This window comes from Mastigoproctus giganteus, chromosome 4 (assembly GCF_048544385.1).
Source record: "Mastigoproctus giganteus isolate SK-2022 chromosome 4, ASM4854438v1, whole genome shotgun sequence".
Lineage (NCBI taxonomy): Eukaryota > Metazoa > Arthropoda > Arachnida > Uropygi > Thelyphonidae > Mastigoproctus > Mastigoproctus giganteus.
This window is the reverse complement of record NC_143578.1, coordinates 32048546-32068014: the sequence shown is the minus strand read 5'-3', so window position 1 is coordinate 32068014 and position 19469 is coordinate 32048546. Positions and strand designations below refer to the sequence as shown.

General features: G+C 37.4%; 1 protein-coding gene across 3 annotated transcripts in view; it reads right to left on the bottom strand.

Annotated features, from left to right (window-relative positions):
• Nucleotides 1–19469, bottom strand: part of LOC150086578 (protein-L-isoaspartate O-methyltransferase domain-containing protein 1-like) — a 75684-nt gene that overhangs the window by 36801 nt on the left and 19414 nt on the right. For all 3 annotated transcript variants that reach the window (XM_090371464.1, XM_090371465.1, XM_090371463.1), the window contains exons 2-3: nt 13696–14019; nt 1453–1727 (exon numbers count right to left, since the gene is read on the bottom strand). In XM_090371464.1, coding sequence (XP_090227590.1) covers nt 1453–1727; nt 13696–14002 — 582 coding nt within the window. In that variant the 5' untranslated portion in view covers nt 14003–14019. The remainder of the gene's footprint in view (nt 1–1452; nt 1728–13695; nt 14020–19469) is intronic.

The window sequence follows — 19469 nt, the reverse complement described above, 5'->3', positions numbered from 1 at the left end:
CATTTCATAATGTTAGTATGTTTCATTCAAAATTACCCTTGCTATTATGATATTATTACCTTTGATTTAGAACAGCTTTATTTAGACCTGATGAGTACGAAATGCAATATACATTGAGTGATCACTGAATTATGATCACTCCAATGAAAACTGAATGCGACCCGTTAACCACGTGAGGTACGGGATTGCAGAGTTAGTCAACCTACGTAGCATAGATAAGGTGTCAGTGGTTCAATAGGTAGTAAAATTCCGAGCGTGATGGGTAAAAGGAAGGATTCATCAGATTTTGATAAAGGACAGATTGTGGGTGCTCGATGAGCTGGTGCCTCGATTTCCCAAACGGCTGAACTGGTGGGGTGTCTGAGAGCCATAATAGTTAAAGTGTACCAGGAATGGTGTCAAAAATGGTCAAACAACGACCCAACGGCAAAACTACAAAGGTCAGCGAAAGATTGATGTTAGAGGTGAGTGCTGGGTCCAACGACTCGTACAGGTGAACAGGCGCAGCACTGTTGAAGAGTTGACTACCCAATACAACATAGGCAAACCAAGAACAATATCTGGCATGACCATGCGTCGCATGCTCGCACGTATGGGCTATACCAGCAGACAACCATTACGGCATCCTCTCCTAACCAAAGTTCATCAGTGCAAAAGACTTCTGGTGCAAAGAGCATGCAAGTTGGATGTTAGAAGATTGGAAGAGGGTGCACTGGTCGGATGAGTCACATTATTTACTCCACACCGTGGATGGTTGTGTATGGATTTGGCGTCAACAACATGAGTCTCCTGATTCATTATGCATGGTGTCAAAAGTGTAGACTGGTGGAGGCGGTTGTATGGTGTGAGACGTGTTTCACTGGCAGGAACTTGGACCCTGGTGTATGTGGAACAACGTATCAGTGGTCTCCGCTATTGTCAACTGCTTGCTGACTGTGTACACCCCACTATGTTACTGTTACACTTTTTCCTGAATGGTGATGGTGTCTTCCAAGATGACAATGCACCGAGCCATCGGGCACTTGCGCAGGAATGGTTTGAGGAACACAGTTCTAACTTTCAGCATATTGACTGGCCTCCAAACTTCCCCCGATATCAATCCCATAGAGCACTTGTGGGACACTATGGAAAGGCATATCAGGCGTCTAAATATTCCAGATATGGAGGTGATTGGTGGATACACCAATCACCTCCACACCTGCATTGCTGACCGCATTACACACAGCTTGGTTGGCCATCCCTCCCAAATGCTTCTTACATCTTGTCGAATCAATGCCACGTTGGATAGCTGCTGTACTGAGGACAAAAGGAGGACCTACGAAGTATTAGGTAGGTGGTCATAATTCAGTGATAACTCAGTGTAGATAACAATGAATTTACATTTTAAATATACATTAATAGTTCAAATTTATTCTAATAATTTATAAATTATTTTCTTTTCAAAGAAAATACCTCATCATTCAGAGGCATTACAAGGATTCCACCAACTCGGATCAAATTCTTCATGTAATTTTCATGCTCGCCAGGACAAGAAGCACCACAATAAACTCTATCATACTGACGAGTGCTACTATCAAGCAATAAACAGTTACCAACTACAAAATCTGGTTCACAAAATTCATATTCATCCAGTGCTGAAGATGTACTCTTGAATTCATCTAACTTTTCTCTAGCATAATCAACAACACTGTCATGTATTTCCACGCCATGGTTGGTACCATATGGACCTAAAAGAAACATTTTAAAAGTAACTGGGAAATTTTTCTTTGAATATCAAAAACACACACACACACACACACAGAGAGAGAGAGAGAGAGAGAGAGAGAGAGAGAGAGAGAGAGAGAGAGAGAGAGAGAGAGAGAGAAATTTAGGTTTAGAGTATTATACTGAAATGAGAGGATGGAGAAATATGAATATTAAATAAGTTAGAGAAATTATATCTACCAGCATACTGCTGCTGAAGAAGAATGTAAAGACAGGTATATTATAGATGTATGAGATATGATAATGTAAGTTGGGCATAGTAGTCATTGAATAAATTGCCAGAACTACTAGAGATATACGATAGAAGGAAGAATAAGTAGTGAGAACAGAAGTGTAAAGAATTTGAAAACATAAGTGGGTTGCGTGTCATAGAATTAAGTACAAAAATTTATAATTAAGTAAACAGTACTAAAAACTTATAACTGAATAAAGATAATAAAAATTAATAAAGATTAATAAAATATTATTAAATAAATATATATATACTTGATACTGTTGCAGGTGAGATTATGAATAAAGATGTATAAGATTAAGAATAAGAAAAAGTTAGATTTTGAGACATGAAAGTAAATAATGAAAAATTAGTGCCAGAAGTTATTGTGTGTAGGGTAGGGGGTTAAGCAACAGTATCAGTATAGTAAGAAAATGATCAGTAGGGATAGGCTGTGATAGCCTATACCTGAAGTGGCGATCGTCCCCACCCAACCTCACAGGATTGATCATGGGACTAGAAGAAACGAGTACTTAAAACACTATAAGCAGGAGCGTTATAATGGGAGTTTCCTGTGCACATATATATATTATCTATTTTTAATAGCAATAAATTACTCTCTCTCTGTTATAGGCTGTCTTCTTCATTTAATTCATTTAGATTAAAGCTGAATGAGTTAAATGACAGAAAAGGCTGCAAAGAGTTTGCCAGTCAAGCTGGATAAAATTCTCAGTCATATAGGTTACAGAGGTTCAAAATCTTTATAACAAACAGATCAAGAAAATACCAAAACATACATTCATAAGATGGTTTCAGGGAAGAAGTTTTTCAAGATTGACTGACCAGTGAGTGGCATTATTTAAAATAAATTTCAGTCACCAAGAATGTATAATTATCTGGTATTTGCATTTAATGGGAAAACTACTATTAAAATTCATTGAGAAAAGTCAGAAGTTTGTCAGAAGAAGAAAAATGTGCACAGTTGAGTGTCTTGTAAGAACAAAGCTAATTAACCAGGACCTGAAACCAGCCATTTTGAGGTAAATATCTGACAAGTGGCAAAAATTGTTTTGGGGGAAGAGGAGATCAACAGTGGATGAAACTGCAACACCTACAGACATTTCTGTTGGCTCTGTGAATACCATTCTTCATGAAAATCTCAGAATGAGCATGATGTCAGCCAGCAGTTTCCATGACAGCTTCTCAGGAACAAAAAAACTCTTGTATCAAGTTGTGTTGTTTTACTCCTTGATTGTAATGATGGATGAGACATGGATTCCACCGTTCAATCCTGAAACCAAACATCAGTCCACTAAATGGAAGCATGCTGAGTCACCACTGCCCAAAAAGTTGTTGCTGCAAGTGTAAAAATCTTTAGGCACCATGATTTTCCCAAGAGCACTACAGGGAGAGGAAACTTGTATGAAGATATTTTAAAGAAAAAGTTTCACTGGTGTTTCAGAAGAAACATCTACATGGATTGAACCGCATTTGATTCCATCAGGACAATGCTCTGACCCATCATGCTGCTAAGGTGCAAAATTTTTTTACAGGAAACAAAACTGAAGTTATCCCACATCCTTCAAATAATCACGTGACCTTGCACCCAGTGACTTTTGGTTGTTTCCAACAATGAAGGTTGCTTTTCATAGAAGAAATTTTTCCTAACTGCCAAGTAGCTGCTTCAGCCATTCACCAGTGAGCTAAACACACCTCCAAACAAACTTCTGACTTCAGAGCATTGAAAAGGTGTGAAAAATGTGTTCCTTCTAAAAGATTATGTTAGAAAATTACTTATATTTCTTTATCTTTTATATTGTATGAGAAATAAATTTGGAGAAATAACTTGAAAACACCATATATGTTATAGGGTTCTAATACTCAAGCATTTCATTATTCTGTCACTCACCTTTATTTACTGATTATAAAATACTGATATTTTTAGTAGTAATGTAATCATCATAAAACAAATACCATTATTTAATAACAGTCAATGTGTGTTCAAAATGTGACAGCCTGACTTATTCTTTCCTCAGTGGGAAACAATATACATAACCCACTGTAAAACTTGTAAAATTTTATTTCTTTCAAATTTAAACACAACAGTAAATGGAGGAACAAGCAGAAATTTTTTTTTTTTTTTTACTTAGCTGTATAAATATAAGAAACTTATATAACTAATCCATATTGGTTTGGAAAAACTGGAAACCCATATATTTTATGAAAATGTAAACAAAGATCTTCAAGCATTAGAAAGGATGTCATTGAATGTGATGAAAAGAGTCCAAATGCATTCAAGAAGAAGGTGGCCATTTTTAAACATTAATTATAATTTTTGTAATTATTTATTATCATTACATTCTTTTATTTAGTGATATTTGGGTTGTGCAAATTTTGAATTAACCTATATTTGTGGAATTCATTTGTTGTGCAACCTGTATTGTGGAAATGGTAACACTCAAAAATAAGGATATTTCACTATTATATGTATAACGTACACTGAGTGGACAGAACTACCTGTTACTAAGTAGGTATCATGGGATACCTACTTAGTAACGGGTAGGCCCACCTTTTGCTGGATAAGGGCAGTCACACAGCGAGGCATTGAATCCACTAGTTCATGAAGCGTTCCACAGGTATTTCTATCCATTCTTGCTGCACTGCTGCCCATAATTCCGTCGCATTCCTGAATGGAGGATTCAAAGCTCGAATGGATCTTTCCATAACATCCCAAAAGATGTTCCGCAAGGGTTCATGTCCAGTGAACGGGGAGGCCATTCCATGGTGGTAAAATCTGCAGAGTGCTCTTTGAAGCACGATCTAGTCACCATGCCTCTGTGGGGGAGATGCATTGTCCTGCTGGAAGAGTCCACTGCCCTCTGTGGACCGTAACTTGGACCGTTCAGAGATGTGTCTAGATGTACTAGAGGTCCCAACGTGTGCCAGTTGAACATATCCCCAGACCATTACCGACTGTCCGCCTGCCTGAACAGTTCCTTGTTGACATGATGGGTGCATAGTTTTATGTGGTTTCTGCCAGATATGCACCCTCCTGTTCACTCAAAATAACTGGAAATGGGACTCATCAGACCAGGGGACCTGTCTCCAATCATCCAAGGTCCAGTGCCGATGTTCTTTCGTGCAGTTGAGGCATAGAGTACTGTGTCATGGTGTTAGCAATGGGACTTTGGTGAGTCAGCGGCTCCTATAACCTACTGCGGCTAATGATTGCCTGATGGTCTTGGTGGAGATGTTTCTGGCACCTCCCTCATTGAAGTCGGCGGCGATTTGTGCCACTGTCACTTTCCAGTTGGCTGAAACAATGTGAGAGACAGTCATCAACATCCACGTTCATCTGCCACCTTTCTCCACCCACAGCACTGTCCATGATGAGATGTTATTCTGGAAATGGTGTGTTCCCGATACGCTCTTGATACTGTCGAATGGAGATGGTGTGATTTCTGTACCACCTCTGCGATAGAGTGACCCATGCGTTGGGCATCCTCTTTCAAAGTCAGTTAACTCATGACATTTATCCATACTGACATCAAATTACCGCCTACGTGAATGCAGTAATGCAGTGTACCTATATACCTGCCAAGCAGTGGGTTCGTCCACTAGTGAGAGGGGTGACAGCATTGCATTGACTAGGTATCCCATGAATTCTGTCTTTTCAATGTATTTAGGAAGGATATGGGAGATAGAAGGGATGGTAAGGTCATGATACTTATCAAAATCAGCCTGAATGCAACAAAAGCTGTCCCAAATTCAAAAGTTATGCATGCTAGTATAGAACGTGTGGTGTGAGCTGGAAGAAAAAGTATAAAGAGAGTGGAATAATCTACAGGCTAGATTATGATGAGAGCCTCTGCATGGAATTGAAATGGTAGGGCAAGTACAAATATCTTATTATGGGTGATTTCAGTTTGCCCCTGATTGAGTGGATCAAGTGGGAGGAGCCATTAGTAGGTAGTGTTCTCAAAGTTCTAAGTTGGATTATGAGAAGAGATGTAGCAGTTGTTAAAGGCAAAGGAATAGGTTTTAATTTCAAGAAGGTAGTTTACAACTCATGGTGCTGCATGGCCTCATTCAACTGGGTAGACAGCTCATAGAACAATAATACATTTAGAATTATGGTATAGTCACAGAAGCCTTAAATTAGTATATACCATTAAGAAAACACAAGGATTACGAGATGGATGAATATTGAGCTAGCCAGTTTAATATGGCAGAATAAGATGGCATGGAGAAGTTGCACAGTGATAAAAAATGACTGATGCCTATAACAACTACAAATTGATCTGTAAAACTTGTAGAATCACAGAAAACGTTAGGCTGGAAAAGGCAGATGAGAAATTGTTAGCTAAGAGAGCAGAGTGGGGAACAAGATGTTTTCCATATATAGGTAACCGTCGTATAACACAGTAGTTAAGTTCATATAAAATGTCGTGATGTGCAAAACCGTGTTATATGGGACTAAAAAAAAGTACAAAAAAGGGTGGGGTTACTTCCAAAAGCTAACAAAAATACACTATTTCGTTACCAAAATTTTAATAAAAACTAACAAAAAAACCATTCTAGATTTCGTGTATCTTCTATTCTCTTTAAAAAATCAGTAATCTGGGTTTGTTTGCTTTTTCTTGATAAAACTTTGTGAATTTCATCATATGGAACTAAGCATTTTTGAAGCTCCCTTCTGAACTTTGGGCTCCTTTCATTCAAGAATCTGCATTCAAAAAATAAGATTCTAATTGGTGGGCTAACTTTATGCCTTCCCTATGCTTTTTAGTGTAAAATTTGGAAGTTTAGAATTTATCTGCACTATCATCCTCTGAATTGATTTGGTTTTACCTCCAATGCCATTTCCACAAAAAAATCCACTTTGCCAGCCTCTTTTTCTACCAGTAATTCTTGAACGTCTTCAGCAATCGTATCTTTTTAAAATTTTTTTAGGAGCATAGCGACTAAGTTCATGTTACTCTGTGTATATTGTCTATAAATTGCATGTGTCCCGAGGTCAATTTTCTGTTTTTCTGGATGAAAAACCTGAGATTCCAAGAGAAAAAAACCATGTTACCCTTGCCTGAGCCCGACTAACTAAGTCACGTTGTGAAAAAGACCCATAAAAATTCCTCCTGTCATTGATGGGATTCGAACTCAGGTCTTTTCCACCCGGTGTGTGTGTGTGGGGGGGGGAAAGATTATCAACTGCTACCCACGAGAGCTTCGGTAGTCATATCATTAAAAACTTCCCGTATCAACTATATTTCCTGAATAAACTGACTATAGCCATACATTTTTCCACACGCATTTAACGTTGACAGTTTTACTTCTTTCAGTGATAAAGCTATGATTCTGATACAGTCCACTATTGAGAAATGCTTCCATGGCTCCATTACTTCAATAGATTCAGAATAAATTTTTTCCAAAATCCATTGTAACGATTTTCTGATGTAATGAGTTTTAAAGGTGAATATAATGCCTTGATCTAATGGCTAAATGAAAGAAGTTGTATTAACCTAGTACAACTGTGGTGGTAGGAACATAACTTCGTTTGGATGACTTAAATCTTTTGGATGTGCTATCCAATAGTAATAAAACTTTGAAATTTAGATTTTTCCACAAGTTCAACAAGCAGAAAACGTAACATGGGGATTTACCAACAAAATAAAATACAGGGGTTTCTCAGTATTTATTTATTTATTTATTTTTTGAATAGCGAGTCAACAGTGGAGATTCAAAAAGAGTGAAAATGTTTAAAAATGACATCCAACATAATAGCAGGGTTTCCCCCAGACAAAAGCTCAAATATACCCTGTTATGAGAGGTTTACCAAAATTCTCTAACCGTGTTATATAAGTACCATGTTGTGCAAGGATTTCTGCAATTTATCAATTGTGTTAGAGCAAAACCGTGTTGTAGAAGTACCATGTTATACGGGGGTTGCCTGTATGTCAATACAAAGAGAAGAACAAATGAGATCGGACCCTTGTGTAATGGGTGCAGGAAAGTCATAGATAACATCCCGCAGATGAATTGAACTGGTACTTTGCATTCATATTTACAGAAGGAAAACCTTCATAATGAAAGAGAACCTTTGCAAGTGAAGCTGGGAAGCAAGAAATTAGGGATATTGAAATTACAGATTATTTTTAGAAAAACTTTTGAGCCTAAAGGTGAGCAAGGCTTCTAAAGTTGATGGCGCGCACACTGAAATTTTGAGAAATGTCAACATATTGCCAATACATAAAGGCAGTTTATGTATTGGCAATCTTGTTGGAGACAATGATCAAGAGTGTAGTACAGGATCATTATGCCTGACGTAGCTGAGTGGTCAGGAGCACATGCTCTTTGAGCAGACCTTGGCTCAAGCCTGTGACTGTTAAATACAATTAATGGTTGAATTCATGATTTATTGTAAACTCCTCTGACCTGGCAGCCATACTGGAATATAAACAAGAATACTTAAAAAGAAACAGAAATCTGAAGGAAATGAATGATTTTGAAAAGGGAAAATCACATTTAACTAGCTTGGTTAGCTATTTTAAAAGAGTCGCTCATGAGTTGGATGTAGGAAATAATTTTGTCATTGTTTACTTGGATTTCAGCAAAGCATTTGACTTATTACTACATGGCAGATTATGTAAGCTAAAATGTGCTAGAATCACAGGGAAAATCCTTAGATTGATTATAGGCAGGCTGAAGACTATGAGGCAGAGGGTTATGATTAACAGTTATTCTTCAGATTGGGTTAATGCAAGAAGTGGGTTCCCCAAGGATTACGACTGGTACAACTCTTGTTTTTGATCTTCTTAAATGATATCAACAAAAGGATAGAGGGCACGATTTCAAAATCTGCATATGATGACAAGATTGGTAGTGTATTTAATGATCAGTGTCAAGCAATGCTTCTTCACAATAACAAATAAATTTTAGGAATGGTCAGAAAAGTGGCAGCTATGTTTTAATGCAGTCAAATGTAAGATCCTACACTTGGGGAACAGTAACCCCAAAATAACTTATACACTTGGTGTGGTTAAATTAAAAACAATAGAAGAAGAAAGGGATTTGAGAGTTACAATACAGTTCAATATTAAGTTCTTCGGTTGATTCAACTACTGCTCATCTCAGATGCCCAAATTATTTGCTGTATAATTCCTTTCACCTCAAAGGTGGTACTTGTGCATATGTCAGTTCTGATATTCCCTGTCAGAGACTTGGCAATTTGTAATCTCCTCTCTTTGATCTTCTCTGGCTTAAAATCTCTCTACCTCATTGTGTCAAATTCATCTGTTGTCTCTACCATTCTCCCAACTCCACTAATCACTTGGAGCTCTTTGACTTCCTCTCTTTGCAACTTGACTTTCTCCAGTTCAACTTTCTTAACAGTGAGGTAATTTTCCTTGGTGATTTTAATGTTCACAACTCCAGCTGGCTTCTGTTTTCTAGTCATACTGACCCAGCTGGTCGAGATGCTGAGGCTTTTGCAATTACTAATGACATTGCACAGATTGTTCATTTACCTACAAGAATACAGGACAATCCTAATCATACAGCCAACACATTTGATCTTTTTCTCACAAACAAACCTTTTAAGTACACGGTTGAAGTGAGAGGTCCTTTAGGCACTTCAGATCACAACTTCGTGATTGCTCTTCTCCAATGGAGCCTTTATCTCATGGCTATTCTCAACCTCGTGTTGTTTGGCATTACAGGAATGCAAAATGGGATGACCTGCGAGATTTATTTTCTTCTTTTCCTTGGTCGGATTACTGTTTCAAAACTTCTGATGTCAACGTTTGCTTAGATCGTGTCAGTTAAATTAGTCTTGCAAGAATGGAATCCTTTATCGCACACTCCACTTTAAAATATTGTCCTTTATCTAAACCTTGGTTTTCCAATAAATGTGCTAAGGCCGTTCAAGAGAAGAATGTTGCATATCGTAATTGGCTTGTTTCCAATTCTTCAGTTTCATTTTCTGCCTACACCAAAGCTTGCAACAATTGTAAAGCAGTTATTAATCAGTCCAAACTAGAGTTTGAACAGGCTAAAAGTAGAAAACTTGCTTCTTGCCCTAATGGTAGCCGAGCATTCTGGTCTCTTGCCAAAACTATTGGCTACAACTTTTGCTCATCTCTGCTCCCACCTCTGTCCAAACCAGATGGTTCTGTTGTCACTTCAGTGAAAGATAAAGCTGCTAGCATCCCATTTTTCTTCCAACTCATGTATTAATGATCTTGGTAAAACAACTCCCACCATTCCCAACACGCTCCATTCAATGCCTTCTGTGGTCTTCCGTCAAAAGGATGTCAGAAGGATTTTGACAAATCTTGATGCTAAGAAAGCTCCAGGTCCCGATGGTATTTCCCCACTTGTTCTCAAAACCTGTGCTCCTGAACTTACTCCTATTCTTTGCCACTTTTTTCACTTTCTTATTCCAATGGTGTTTTTCCTTTTGCTTGGAAATTTGCTCATATCCAGCCAGTTTCTAAAAAGGGTGACAAATCCCTCCCATCCAATTATCATCCCATTGCAATTACTTCTACTCTCTCTAAAGTAATGGAGAAATCAATTAACCGCCAACTCTTAAACTACCTAGAAACCTGCCGTCTGATCAATGATCGCTAGTATGGATTCCGTCAGTGTCGATCCACTGGTGATATTCTGGCTTGTTACCCATTTATGGACTAATTCAATGGAAAGGTTTTGTGAAACACAAATAGTTCCTCTTGACATCTCAAAGGCTTTTGATCATGTTTGACATAAAGGTCTTCTAAACAAGGTCCCATCTTATGGTTTTCCAACTGTTCTTAGTAATTGGTTATCCAGTTTTCTCTCTGATTGCTCACTGAGGGTGATGGTAGATGGCTCTATATCTTCTAACTTCTCCACTAATGCCGGTGTCCCCCAAGGTTCAGTTCTTTCCACCACTCTTTTCCTCTTGTATATTAATGACCTTCTTCCATTGACTGGAAATCCTATTCATAGTTTTGCTAATGATAGCCGATTGCATTCCACTTTCCATTTTGAGAAACCTTGCCCTGCTCAATCAGCTTCAACTTCTCGAAAATCTGCTACCAATTCCTTAAATGCCGATCTTCAGGTAATTCTCCAGTGGAGCAAAGACAACTTAGTTGATTTCAACCCTTCTAAAACTCAGTCTTGTCTTATATCTCGCAAAAAGGAGTCTTCTGCTCCTATGCTTATCTTTAGGGACACTCCAATTTCTAGGCAAAATGATATATCTCTTTTGGGGATTACCCAGACTTCTAATCTCTCTTAGCACAAGCACATTACAAATATTGCTTCCTCTGCATCTTAAAAACTTGGTTTTCTCTTTCGCTCTCGGCGTTACTTTTCTTCCAAACAGCTGCTCACTCTGTATAAATCACAAATACGCCCTGCCATGGAATACTGTTCCCATATCTGGGGTGGTGCCCCCAAAACCTCTCTCAGGCTTCTTGATTCCATTCAAAGAGGGCAGTTAGGTTAATTAATGATTCATCTCTAACAGAGTCTCTCCACTCGCTGTCTCATAGATGTACTGTTTCTGCTGCATGCCTCTTCTACAGATACTTCCATGGGCACAGTTCTTCTGAATTGGCTTCTATAATTCCTGCTCTCTCTTTCAAAATAGTCCGAACACGTGCCGCCACCAGCCAACATCCATTTACTGTCCAACTTCAAACTCACAGAACCAACTTTTCATCTTCCTTGTTTATTCATTCAACTGCCGTTTTCTGGAATAACCTTCCTGCATACGTATTTTCTGAAAATTATAGTCTGCAGAAGTTCAAGTCGAATGTCAACAAATATCTTCTTTCGTCTTCTCAACCTCCAACACAAGCACAGTACTAAGTATTATAGGTTCTAATACCTCTCGTGTTTGGGATTTACATAAAAAAAAAAAAAACCAGTGTAAGTCCATCATGTCCTATCAATAATTTATTGAAAATTTGCTTGTAGAGATAGAAAGGCCATGATCCCACTGGATAAGGCAATACAAATACTGCATTCATATATAGAGACCACATCTAAAAAAGAAAGCTGGGTCCAAAAAAGGGCAATGTGCCTGTGAGATTGGCAAAAGGGTATCCATATGAAGAAAGACTTTGAATATGTGGGCTACAGAGCTTGGAAACTAGGCACTTTAAAAATGACTTGACTGAAGTGTATAAGGCTCTGGGAGGTGAAAATAAAATGAAAAACTGAAATTTTTACTGCCTTAAATGATTCAAGAACTAGAGACTATAAATTCAAATTATAGAGAAGACGTTTAAACTGGTTTACAGGAAGTTTTCTTTTAGCCAGCAAGTTATGAAATGGAAACAAATTATTAAAAATTAAATATACTGATTCAAGACTGTATATATCATTAAACGGTACTTTTTGCGATAAGAGTTGCAAATATCAAACTTAAATATACTTGGCACTGTATATAATTTATATCTGTCAGATATCAAACAAGTGAAAAGGCAAAAAAAAGTTTAAATTTGGAATGAAGACAGTTATGTATTGAATTAAGTCCACTAATACAGATAAATTATTTGAATAGACTGAAAAAAATGGCAGCAATTGTACAACAATGGAACATGCAAGGTCTTGTCTAGAGGTATTCTAGTGTAACATACCCCTCGGGTATCACTAAACTGAAGACAGCTGATAGTGAAAAGAGCTTGGGAGTAATTATACTCTGATATGAAGTTCTGTGAACAGTGTGGAAAGCTTCTAAGATGGCTGATGGAAACTTCAACAGGAGAGACAAAGGTAATTATTCTATTATAAAGATATTGCATATACATACATACATACATATGTGAACCTGTTTAAAAAGGCATGAAGTGAAACAAGGTTGATTAAGGGTACTGTTATTGAGAAAGAGACTTGCTCTGTAAGTTAGTGCTTCAAAACTGAGCATCTACAAGGTGATCTGATTGAGGTGTTTAAGGCTGTAGTTTTGTTAAAAACGTTTAGTAAACTCAATGAGGACATCTTTACACTGAGTTGTGTAACATACATGAGAGAACAAATTTAAATTGACAGGGAAAACTGCAGAATAGATGTCTGAAAATGTTTGATAACTCTTTGACTAAGAGAATAAATTCCCACCTCCTCTTATGGAGACTGAAAGTTTACCTAGATTTAAAGAGGAACTGGACATATACTTGAGATATAGATAAATGAATTAAAGGCAGGTACAGCGGTTATACTTTTTATTTGTTTTTTGCTAAAGCATGTTTCCTTGCATCATTGACAATACTAATCTTCACATGTATTATTGTTGCAGTACATTAAGCACATGCTAAAGACAACTAAAAATAAGTTTTAGCCTACTATAGAAATATTCACCTGTTTCTCAGTTAGCTTTAGTTTTTGTGCTTAACGCAGTTCTAATAATCTATAATAATCTTGAGGGAATGGACAGGTGATGTGGTAAATTTATTTTTTTTGGTTGATAGTTGCTTTCTTGTGTTTATGCCACTACTAATATTAAAACATCTTTAAGGCATCCACTGCCTACTGTACAGTTGAACTAATTAAAAAGTTCATAAATGTTAATGTGAAAAAGGACTTATTTCTGTTACCTAGTAATTCAGGAAGTCTACATTAATCAGCAAACTTTGTTTTCAGTTAATAGCTTTTATAATTCACTACAGACTTATATAATTACAAAAAAAAATTAGAAAATCATATCAAACTGATAGTAATAATTCACTTACCTAAAATAAGACCAACCATCGTGCTCAGATATCCAGTTCCACTTCCAAGATTCAAAAAAGATAAGCCTGATTCTAATTTAAGTGATTCCATCACTTCTGAATAAATGCAAGGTGCAGAAAGATGCAAATCTTCATGCTTCCAGGCTAAGTCTCTGTATGCATTTTCTTTGCATCCTTCAACATAATAATCAGCACGATCAACAGCACGAAACACTCTTTCTACCAAAGGTGTTTTAATATATTCTGCTTCAACCAAGTTATCTATTAGTTCATCATTATCTTCACCAGCACTAACTGCACCTCCCATTTCAAATACAGCAGTACCTTAAAAAAAAAAAAAAAGAAACTTATATAAATTTTTTGTTTTTGTTAATCTGCAGTCTAAAATAGCAACACATTTAATGTGGCATGTATGGTGTTAATATAAAATGTTTAATAGTTCAAATATAATAATATAGCTCAGCAGTACAAATTCTAATTTCACAAATTTCATTTGGTGGCTCTTACCACTTGTTCATAAAAAAATATTTGTTGATGAATTATTTTCACTTTTTTAATGATTAAAAGTAATGAATTATAAGACTATAATTATATGGCTTGTAAATCTGAGTTTATTGAAGTAAAAACTGAATTCAAACCCAGAATTCATATATACTCAATTATGAAGTCATCTGAGCAATGATTACAGAAAACCAAGATGACTAAATTATTAGAATAAGAGTTAGAAACAAGTTTCATATTAATTATGATTACATAAAATGTATGCCTTTTTTATTTACAACTGGGATTATTTCCTTTGGGACTCTGTTTTTCAGCAAATGTTTAAGAGGCTGGTGATCACTGCTATAGTACATCTATCAAGTACACAAATTAAACATATACTCAAAGCCAAATTTAATAATTTAAATTTAAGATCCAGTGAGATGCATACAGTTAAAATTGTATACAGAGAATACAATTCAAATTTTAGGCACAATTCAAGACTTTTAAAAATGCATTTTAAGGTTTAAATAAGCTTGTCTGATGCAATAAATGCCTAGACTCCTGAATTTTTGGCTTTTATTAATACCAATAGCAATATTTTTGAGTAGAGTGGAAATAACTGAATCTAAACAAAAAACCATTGTTGTATTCATTGTTTTGTTGTGTGAACTGTGTGAGCAATATGAAAGAAAAGTTGAATTTAGTATTCTGTAAAGAAAATTGATTAAATTATCCTCATTTGCATCACATATGATTGAATCTGTTGGGTAGTATAATAAATGGATTAAATTCAAATTGCTTGAAATATAGTTATTTCCTTTGTATAGGTTTTTTTTTTTTATACAGGGTGTTTCAGTGAAACGTTTCAGAACTTCTAAGAGGGGTAGGGTACATCCTGACAACTCGAAATCATATAGCAATGTGGGGTCGGAAATACTTTCCTGAAGCGGTGTTGTACACAGAAGCACCATAAAAAGAAAAGAGACCGTAAGTGAGAAATCGTTTTAATAATACATGAAAAGAAGCAAAAGGTACATGGATTAAAGTAAGTGTTCGAAGTTTCTTCAACCTCGTATTGCTTTCGCACAGTGGTACCTTGGAAAATGTGCTACAAATCCCCTTTTTCCTGCTGAAGTGTTGTTTTCCGATGAGGCATCCTTCACAAGGGAAGGAATTTTCAACACGCATAACGACCATATCTGGACGGTCGAGAACCCGCATGCAATACGACGTCGTGCAGCACAGATTCGATTTTCGGTCAATGTATGGGCCGGTATTATGGGAGATCACCTCATCGGACCTTACCTGTTACCGTGTCGTCTAACCGGACCTATCTACTTGATCTTTCTGCAGCAAGTATTGCCACAACTTTTGAGAGATGAACAGATTTCTGCATCGACGCAAAAGACAATGTGGTTCCAACACGATGGAGCCCCTGCCCATTATAGCGGAGATGTTCGTAACTACCTGGATGTCACATTTGGTCAACAGTGGATCGGACGTGGTGGTCCCGTGCGTTGGCCTGCTCGGTCACCCGACCTATCATGTCTTGATTTTTATTTCTGGGGTCATATGAAATCGCTAGTTTATGACACCCCTGTTGACAATGCTGAGGAGCTGGTTGCAGAATCGCAGTAGCTGTCGAAGAAATTCGAAATTCGCCTGGAGTATTCCAGAATGTTCGGATGTCCATGCGTCGGAGATATGAGGCGTGCATTGTAGCCAGTGGAAGAAACTTCGAACACTTACTTTAATCCATGTACCTTTTGCTTCTTTTCATGTATTATTAAAACGATTTCTCACTTACGGTCTCTTTTCTTTATGGTGCTTCTGTGTACAACACCGCTTCAGGAAAGCATTTCCGACCCCACATTGCTATATGATTTCGAGTTGTCAGGATGTACCCTACCCCTCTTAGAAGTTCTGAAACGTTTAACTGAAACACCCTGTATATACAGGGTGTCTCAAAAATATTGGTACAAATGTTTAGGGGAGGTAGGTAACATCTAAAGGAATGTGAATCGCATAGGAATCCATAACCGGAAACGTCACGGAAAAGTAGTAGCAGAGGCACAAGAAGCAGAAATGACACAAGACAGTAATTAGTGGTAAACATTTATTTGACATAATATTAACAATGGAGTACAAGATGGATGCATTTCATGATGTTACAATAGATGCTCGAAGGTTCCACCATGAGACACGATGCATGCGTGACACTGACGCAGCATGGATTGGCGGACACGGTCGAACGCACCTGGAGTTTCTTTGACAGTAGCAGCAGTGCAGACGAGTCTTGCCACGAGATCCATTTCCGTCTCCACAGGCGATTCATACAAGACAGATTTGAGGGCCCCCCCACAGAAAGAAATCAAGGCTCGATAAATCAGGTGAGCGTGGGGGCCAGGCAACGGGTTCACCACGGCCAATCCATCGACGCCCAAAATGCTTGTTCAAATGGTCACGAACACACCTTCCATAATGGGCAGGCGCCCCGTCATGTTGAAACCAAATGTTGCGTCTCACATTTGCTGGAACATCGTCAAGTAACCCTGGTAGAACTTGTTCAAGAAAGATCCGATATTTAGCAGAGTTCATGCAGGATGGTAACAGGCATGGGCTGACTAAGCAGTCACCGACCATACCTGCCCACACATTTATTGCGAAGCGATGTTGTGCCGCACGGGGGTGCACACCGTGTGGGTTGTCATGAGCCCACACATGAGCATTGTGCTGATTGAATAAGCCTTCCTGAGTGAAATTAGCCTCATCCATGAACAAAACAGACTGGAAAATTCAAGTCTTGAACACTTTCTTGGAGAAACCACTACGCAAAAGCCACACGTGCAGGATGATCTTGGGGAAGCAGTAACTGAACCCTTTGGAGATGAAAGGGGTGTAAAGAATCGCCCCCCAGACATGCTGTACACTACAACGAGACACTCCTAAGGCAGAAGCAACGGCACATGTGCTGGTAGTAGGATTATTTTGGACGGCATTCAACACACTTTCTTCCATGGCAGGAGTTCGCATCGAATGTGGTCTGCCCGCACTACTCCTGTTACCTCTAAATGACCCATAATTGCACAAATTTTGATGCACATGTGCAAACAAACGGTGGTCCGGTACATGTCTGTCTGGGAAGCGTTCTCCTAAATTTGTTGAGCGGCTCGTCCATTGCCTTCTGCTAATCCATACGCTAGGTGCATGTCTGCCAGCTCACAGTTCGTATATCGATGCATGCTCTTCATGTGGCGACTACTGCTTGAATTAGTAAACCAGAAATTTTCCCTCGCGAACTGATGAACAGTGCCATCTACCGACTTACAGTGACGTTTCCGGTTATGGGCTCCTATGCAATTCATATTCCTTTAGATGTTACCTACCTCCCCTAAACGTTTGTACCAATATTTTTGAGATACCCTATATATATATATATAACTGCTTCATAATTTATTGTGAAAAAGACTACATGGAACTTTAAATGAAGTAGTTGATAAAAATATATATAACACATTTTTTGTTAATATAAACTGGTATTTAGTTCTCTGGCAGTAAATACAGTGTGATTATAAAACAACCACCTTTGTTGAAGTCTCACACCTCTAAAAGTATTCTGGGAATAAAGGAATATTCCGACATTTCAGCACTTTCCGAGTACTGGAAAGTTGGAATATCAGGCAATTGATATCTGACATTAGACTTATGTAACTGCATAGTTATGTAAATCTAGGTAGGCAAACTGGCAGTCACAATGAAAGGTGTGATTCAGTATTTTTGTTGCTTAGAAATTATGGTTTGGATTTAAGTGGTAGCTTAATTTTTGTTATTTGCTTAATTTCAGTAATATTTTATCTGTATATAACATATTTCACTCATATTTCAAATATAAGAAATATACTGAACTAAAAGTTGTTGCATTTCTGGATAATACTGAGTCACTGAAGAAATTAGTTGATGCCTAGAGTGAGGGGGCAAAAAAACTGGGGGCTTAAGTATCTAGTGACCTGGCAGGTAATGCACTTTAAATTCAGATCTCAGGATAGAATGGCTGTGCATAGACTACTTTGTTCTAGAATTATTTTATTATAGGAGACTCTGTTGTTAGGGGAGCAGGTAACCTGTAATAAAGATAGAATTGAGGTGTGTCTTGTTGAGAACTAGAATTGATGATGTTCTCAAAAGGTTATCAAATTTAAGGGAAGTTGCAGTTAGAGAGAGTATTATTATTCATGTGTAAACTATTGAAAACTAATACAAACTGATGACTTTATAAGCATAAATAAGTATATGAGCATGCTGAAGAAAAAATTTATTGTGAAAAAGACTCTACGTGGAACTTTAAATGAAGTAGTTGAATGAATTAAGACAATGTATAAATGTCAGAAATTCTGCCTCAAGCATGACAAAAGAGATTATATGCTATCAAATATGTGGATTTATTTGAGCCTAGAGATAATTTGCAAGGTCTTTGGAGGATTTTTTTTTTTTTTTTAAATCACGACTATTTTGTAGAGATGGATCAATGTCACAGGATAACTTCCAGTAAAGAGGGGAGACAAGAAATAGAGATAACATGCATTTTTGGTAACATCACTCAAACTAATGCTTTAACCCATATCATCTAATCTACAATCAAGTCACAAAGGAAATTAGGCAAGCTAAGGAAGATTACCAGAAGTCTCTGGTAATGAATCACTTTGGTCCACTAGATATGAATGGTTTAACTGCTGACGAACTTGCTCAGGTTGCAGACAAACTGAATAGATATACTGCATCTACATTCACACGAGGAATTTTTTTAGGGATGGAGATGCCAGAAATGTATCAAAGTCTAACAGGGAGCAGAACGATTTTGTGATTACTGAGAGGGAAGTGAAGAGAAACTGTTGAAGCTAAATGTAAAAAAAAAAAAAAAAAGAAAAGGCACCTGGGGTGGATGGGATCTATCCAATTATATAAAGAATGACAGCAAATCTTTAGCCATAATTATGAGAGCATTCTTGGTTTCAGGAGAGGTTCCTGTAGATTGGAGATATGCAAATGTATCTCCAATTCACAAAGGGGGATCCAAGAGTGACATGAGTAATTACAGACCTGTTAGCTTGACTACTTTTCCAGGGAAATTAAAATCAATGGTTAAAGAAGTAATGCAGGACCATTTAAACAGGAATGCAGTTATAGCATTGATTTGTTAAGGGATTGTCTTGTCTGACCAATTTGATTGGATACTAAAACACAATGACAAAGCAATTGGATGCAAAAAATAATTTTTACATTATATACTTTCA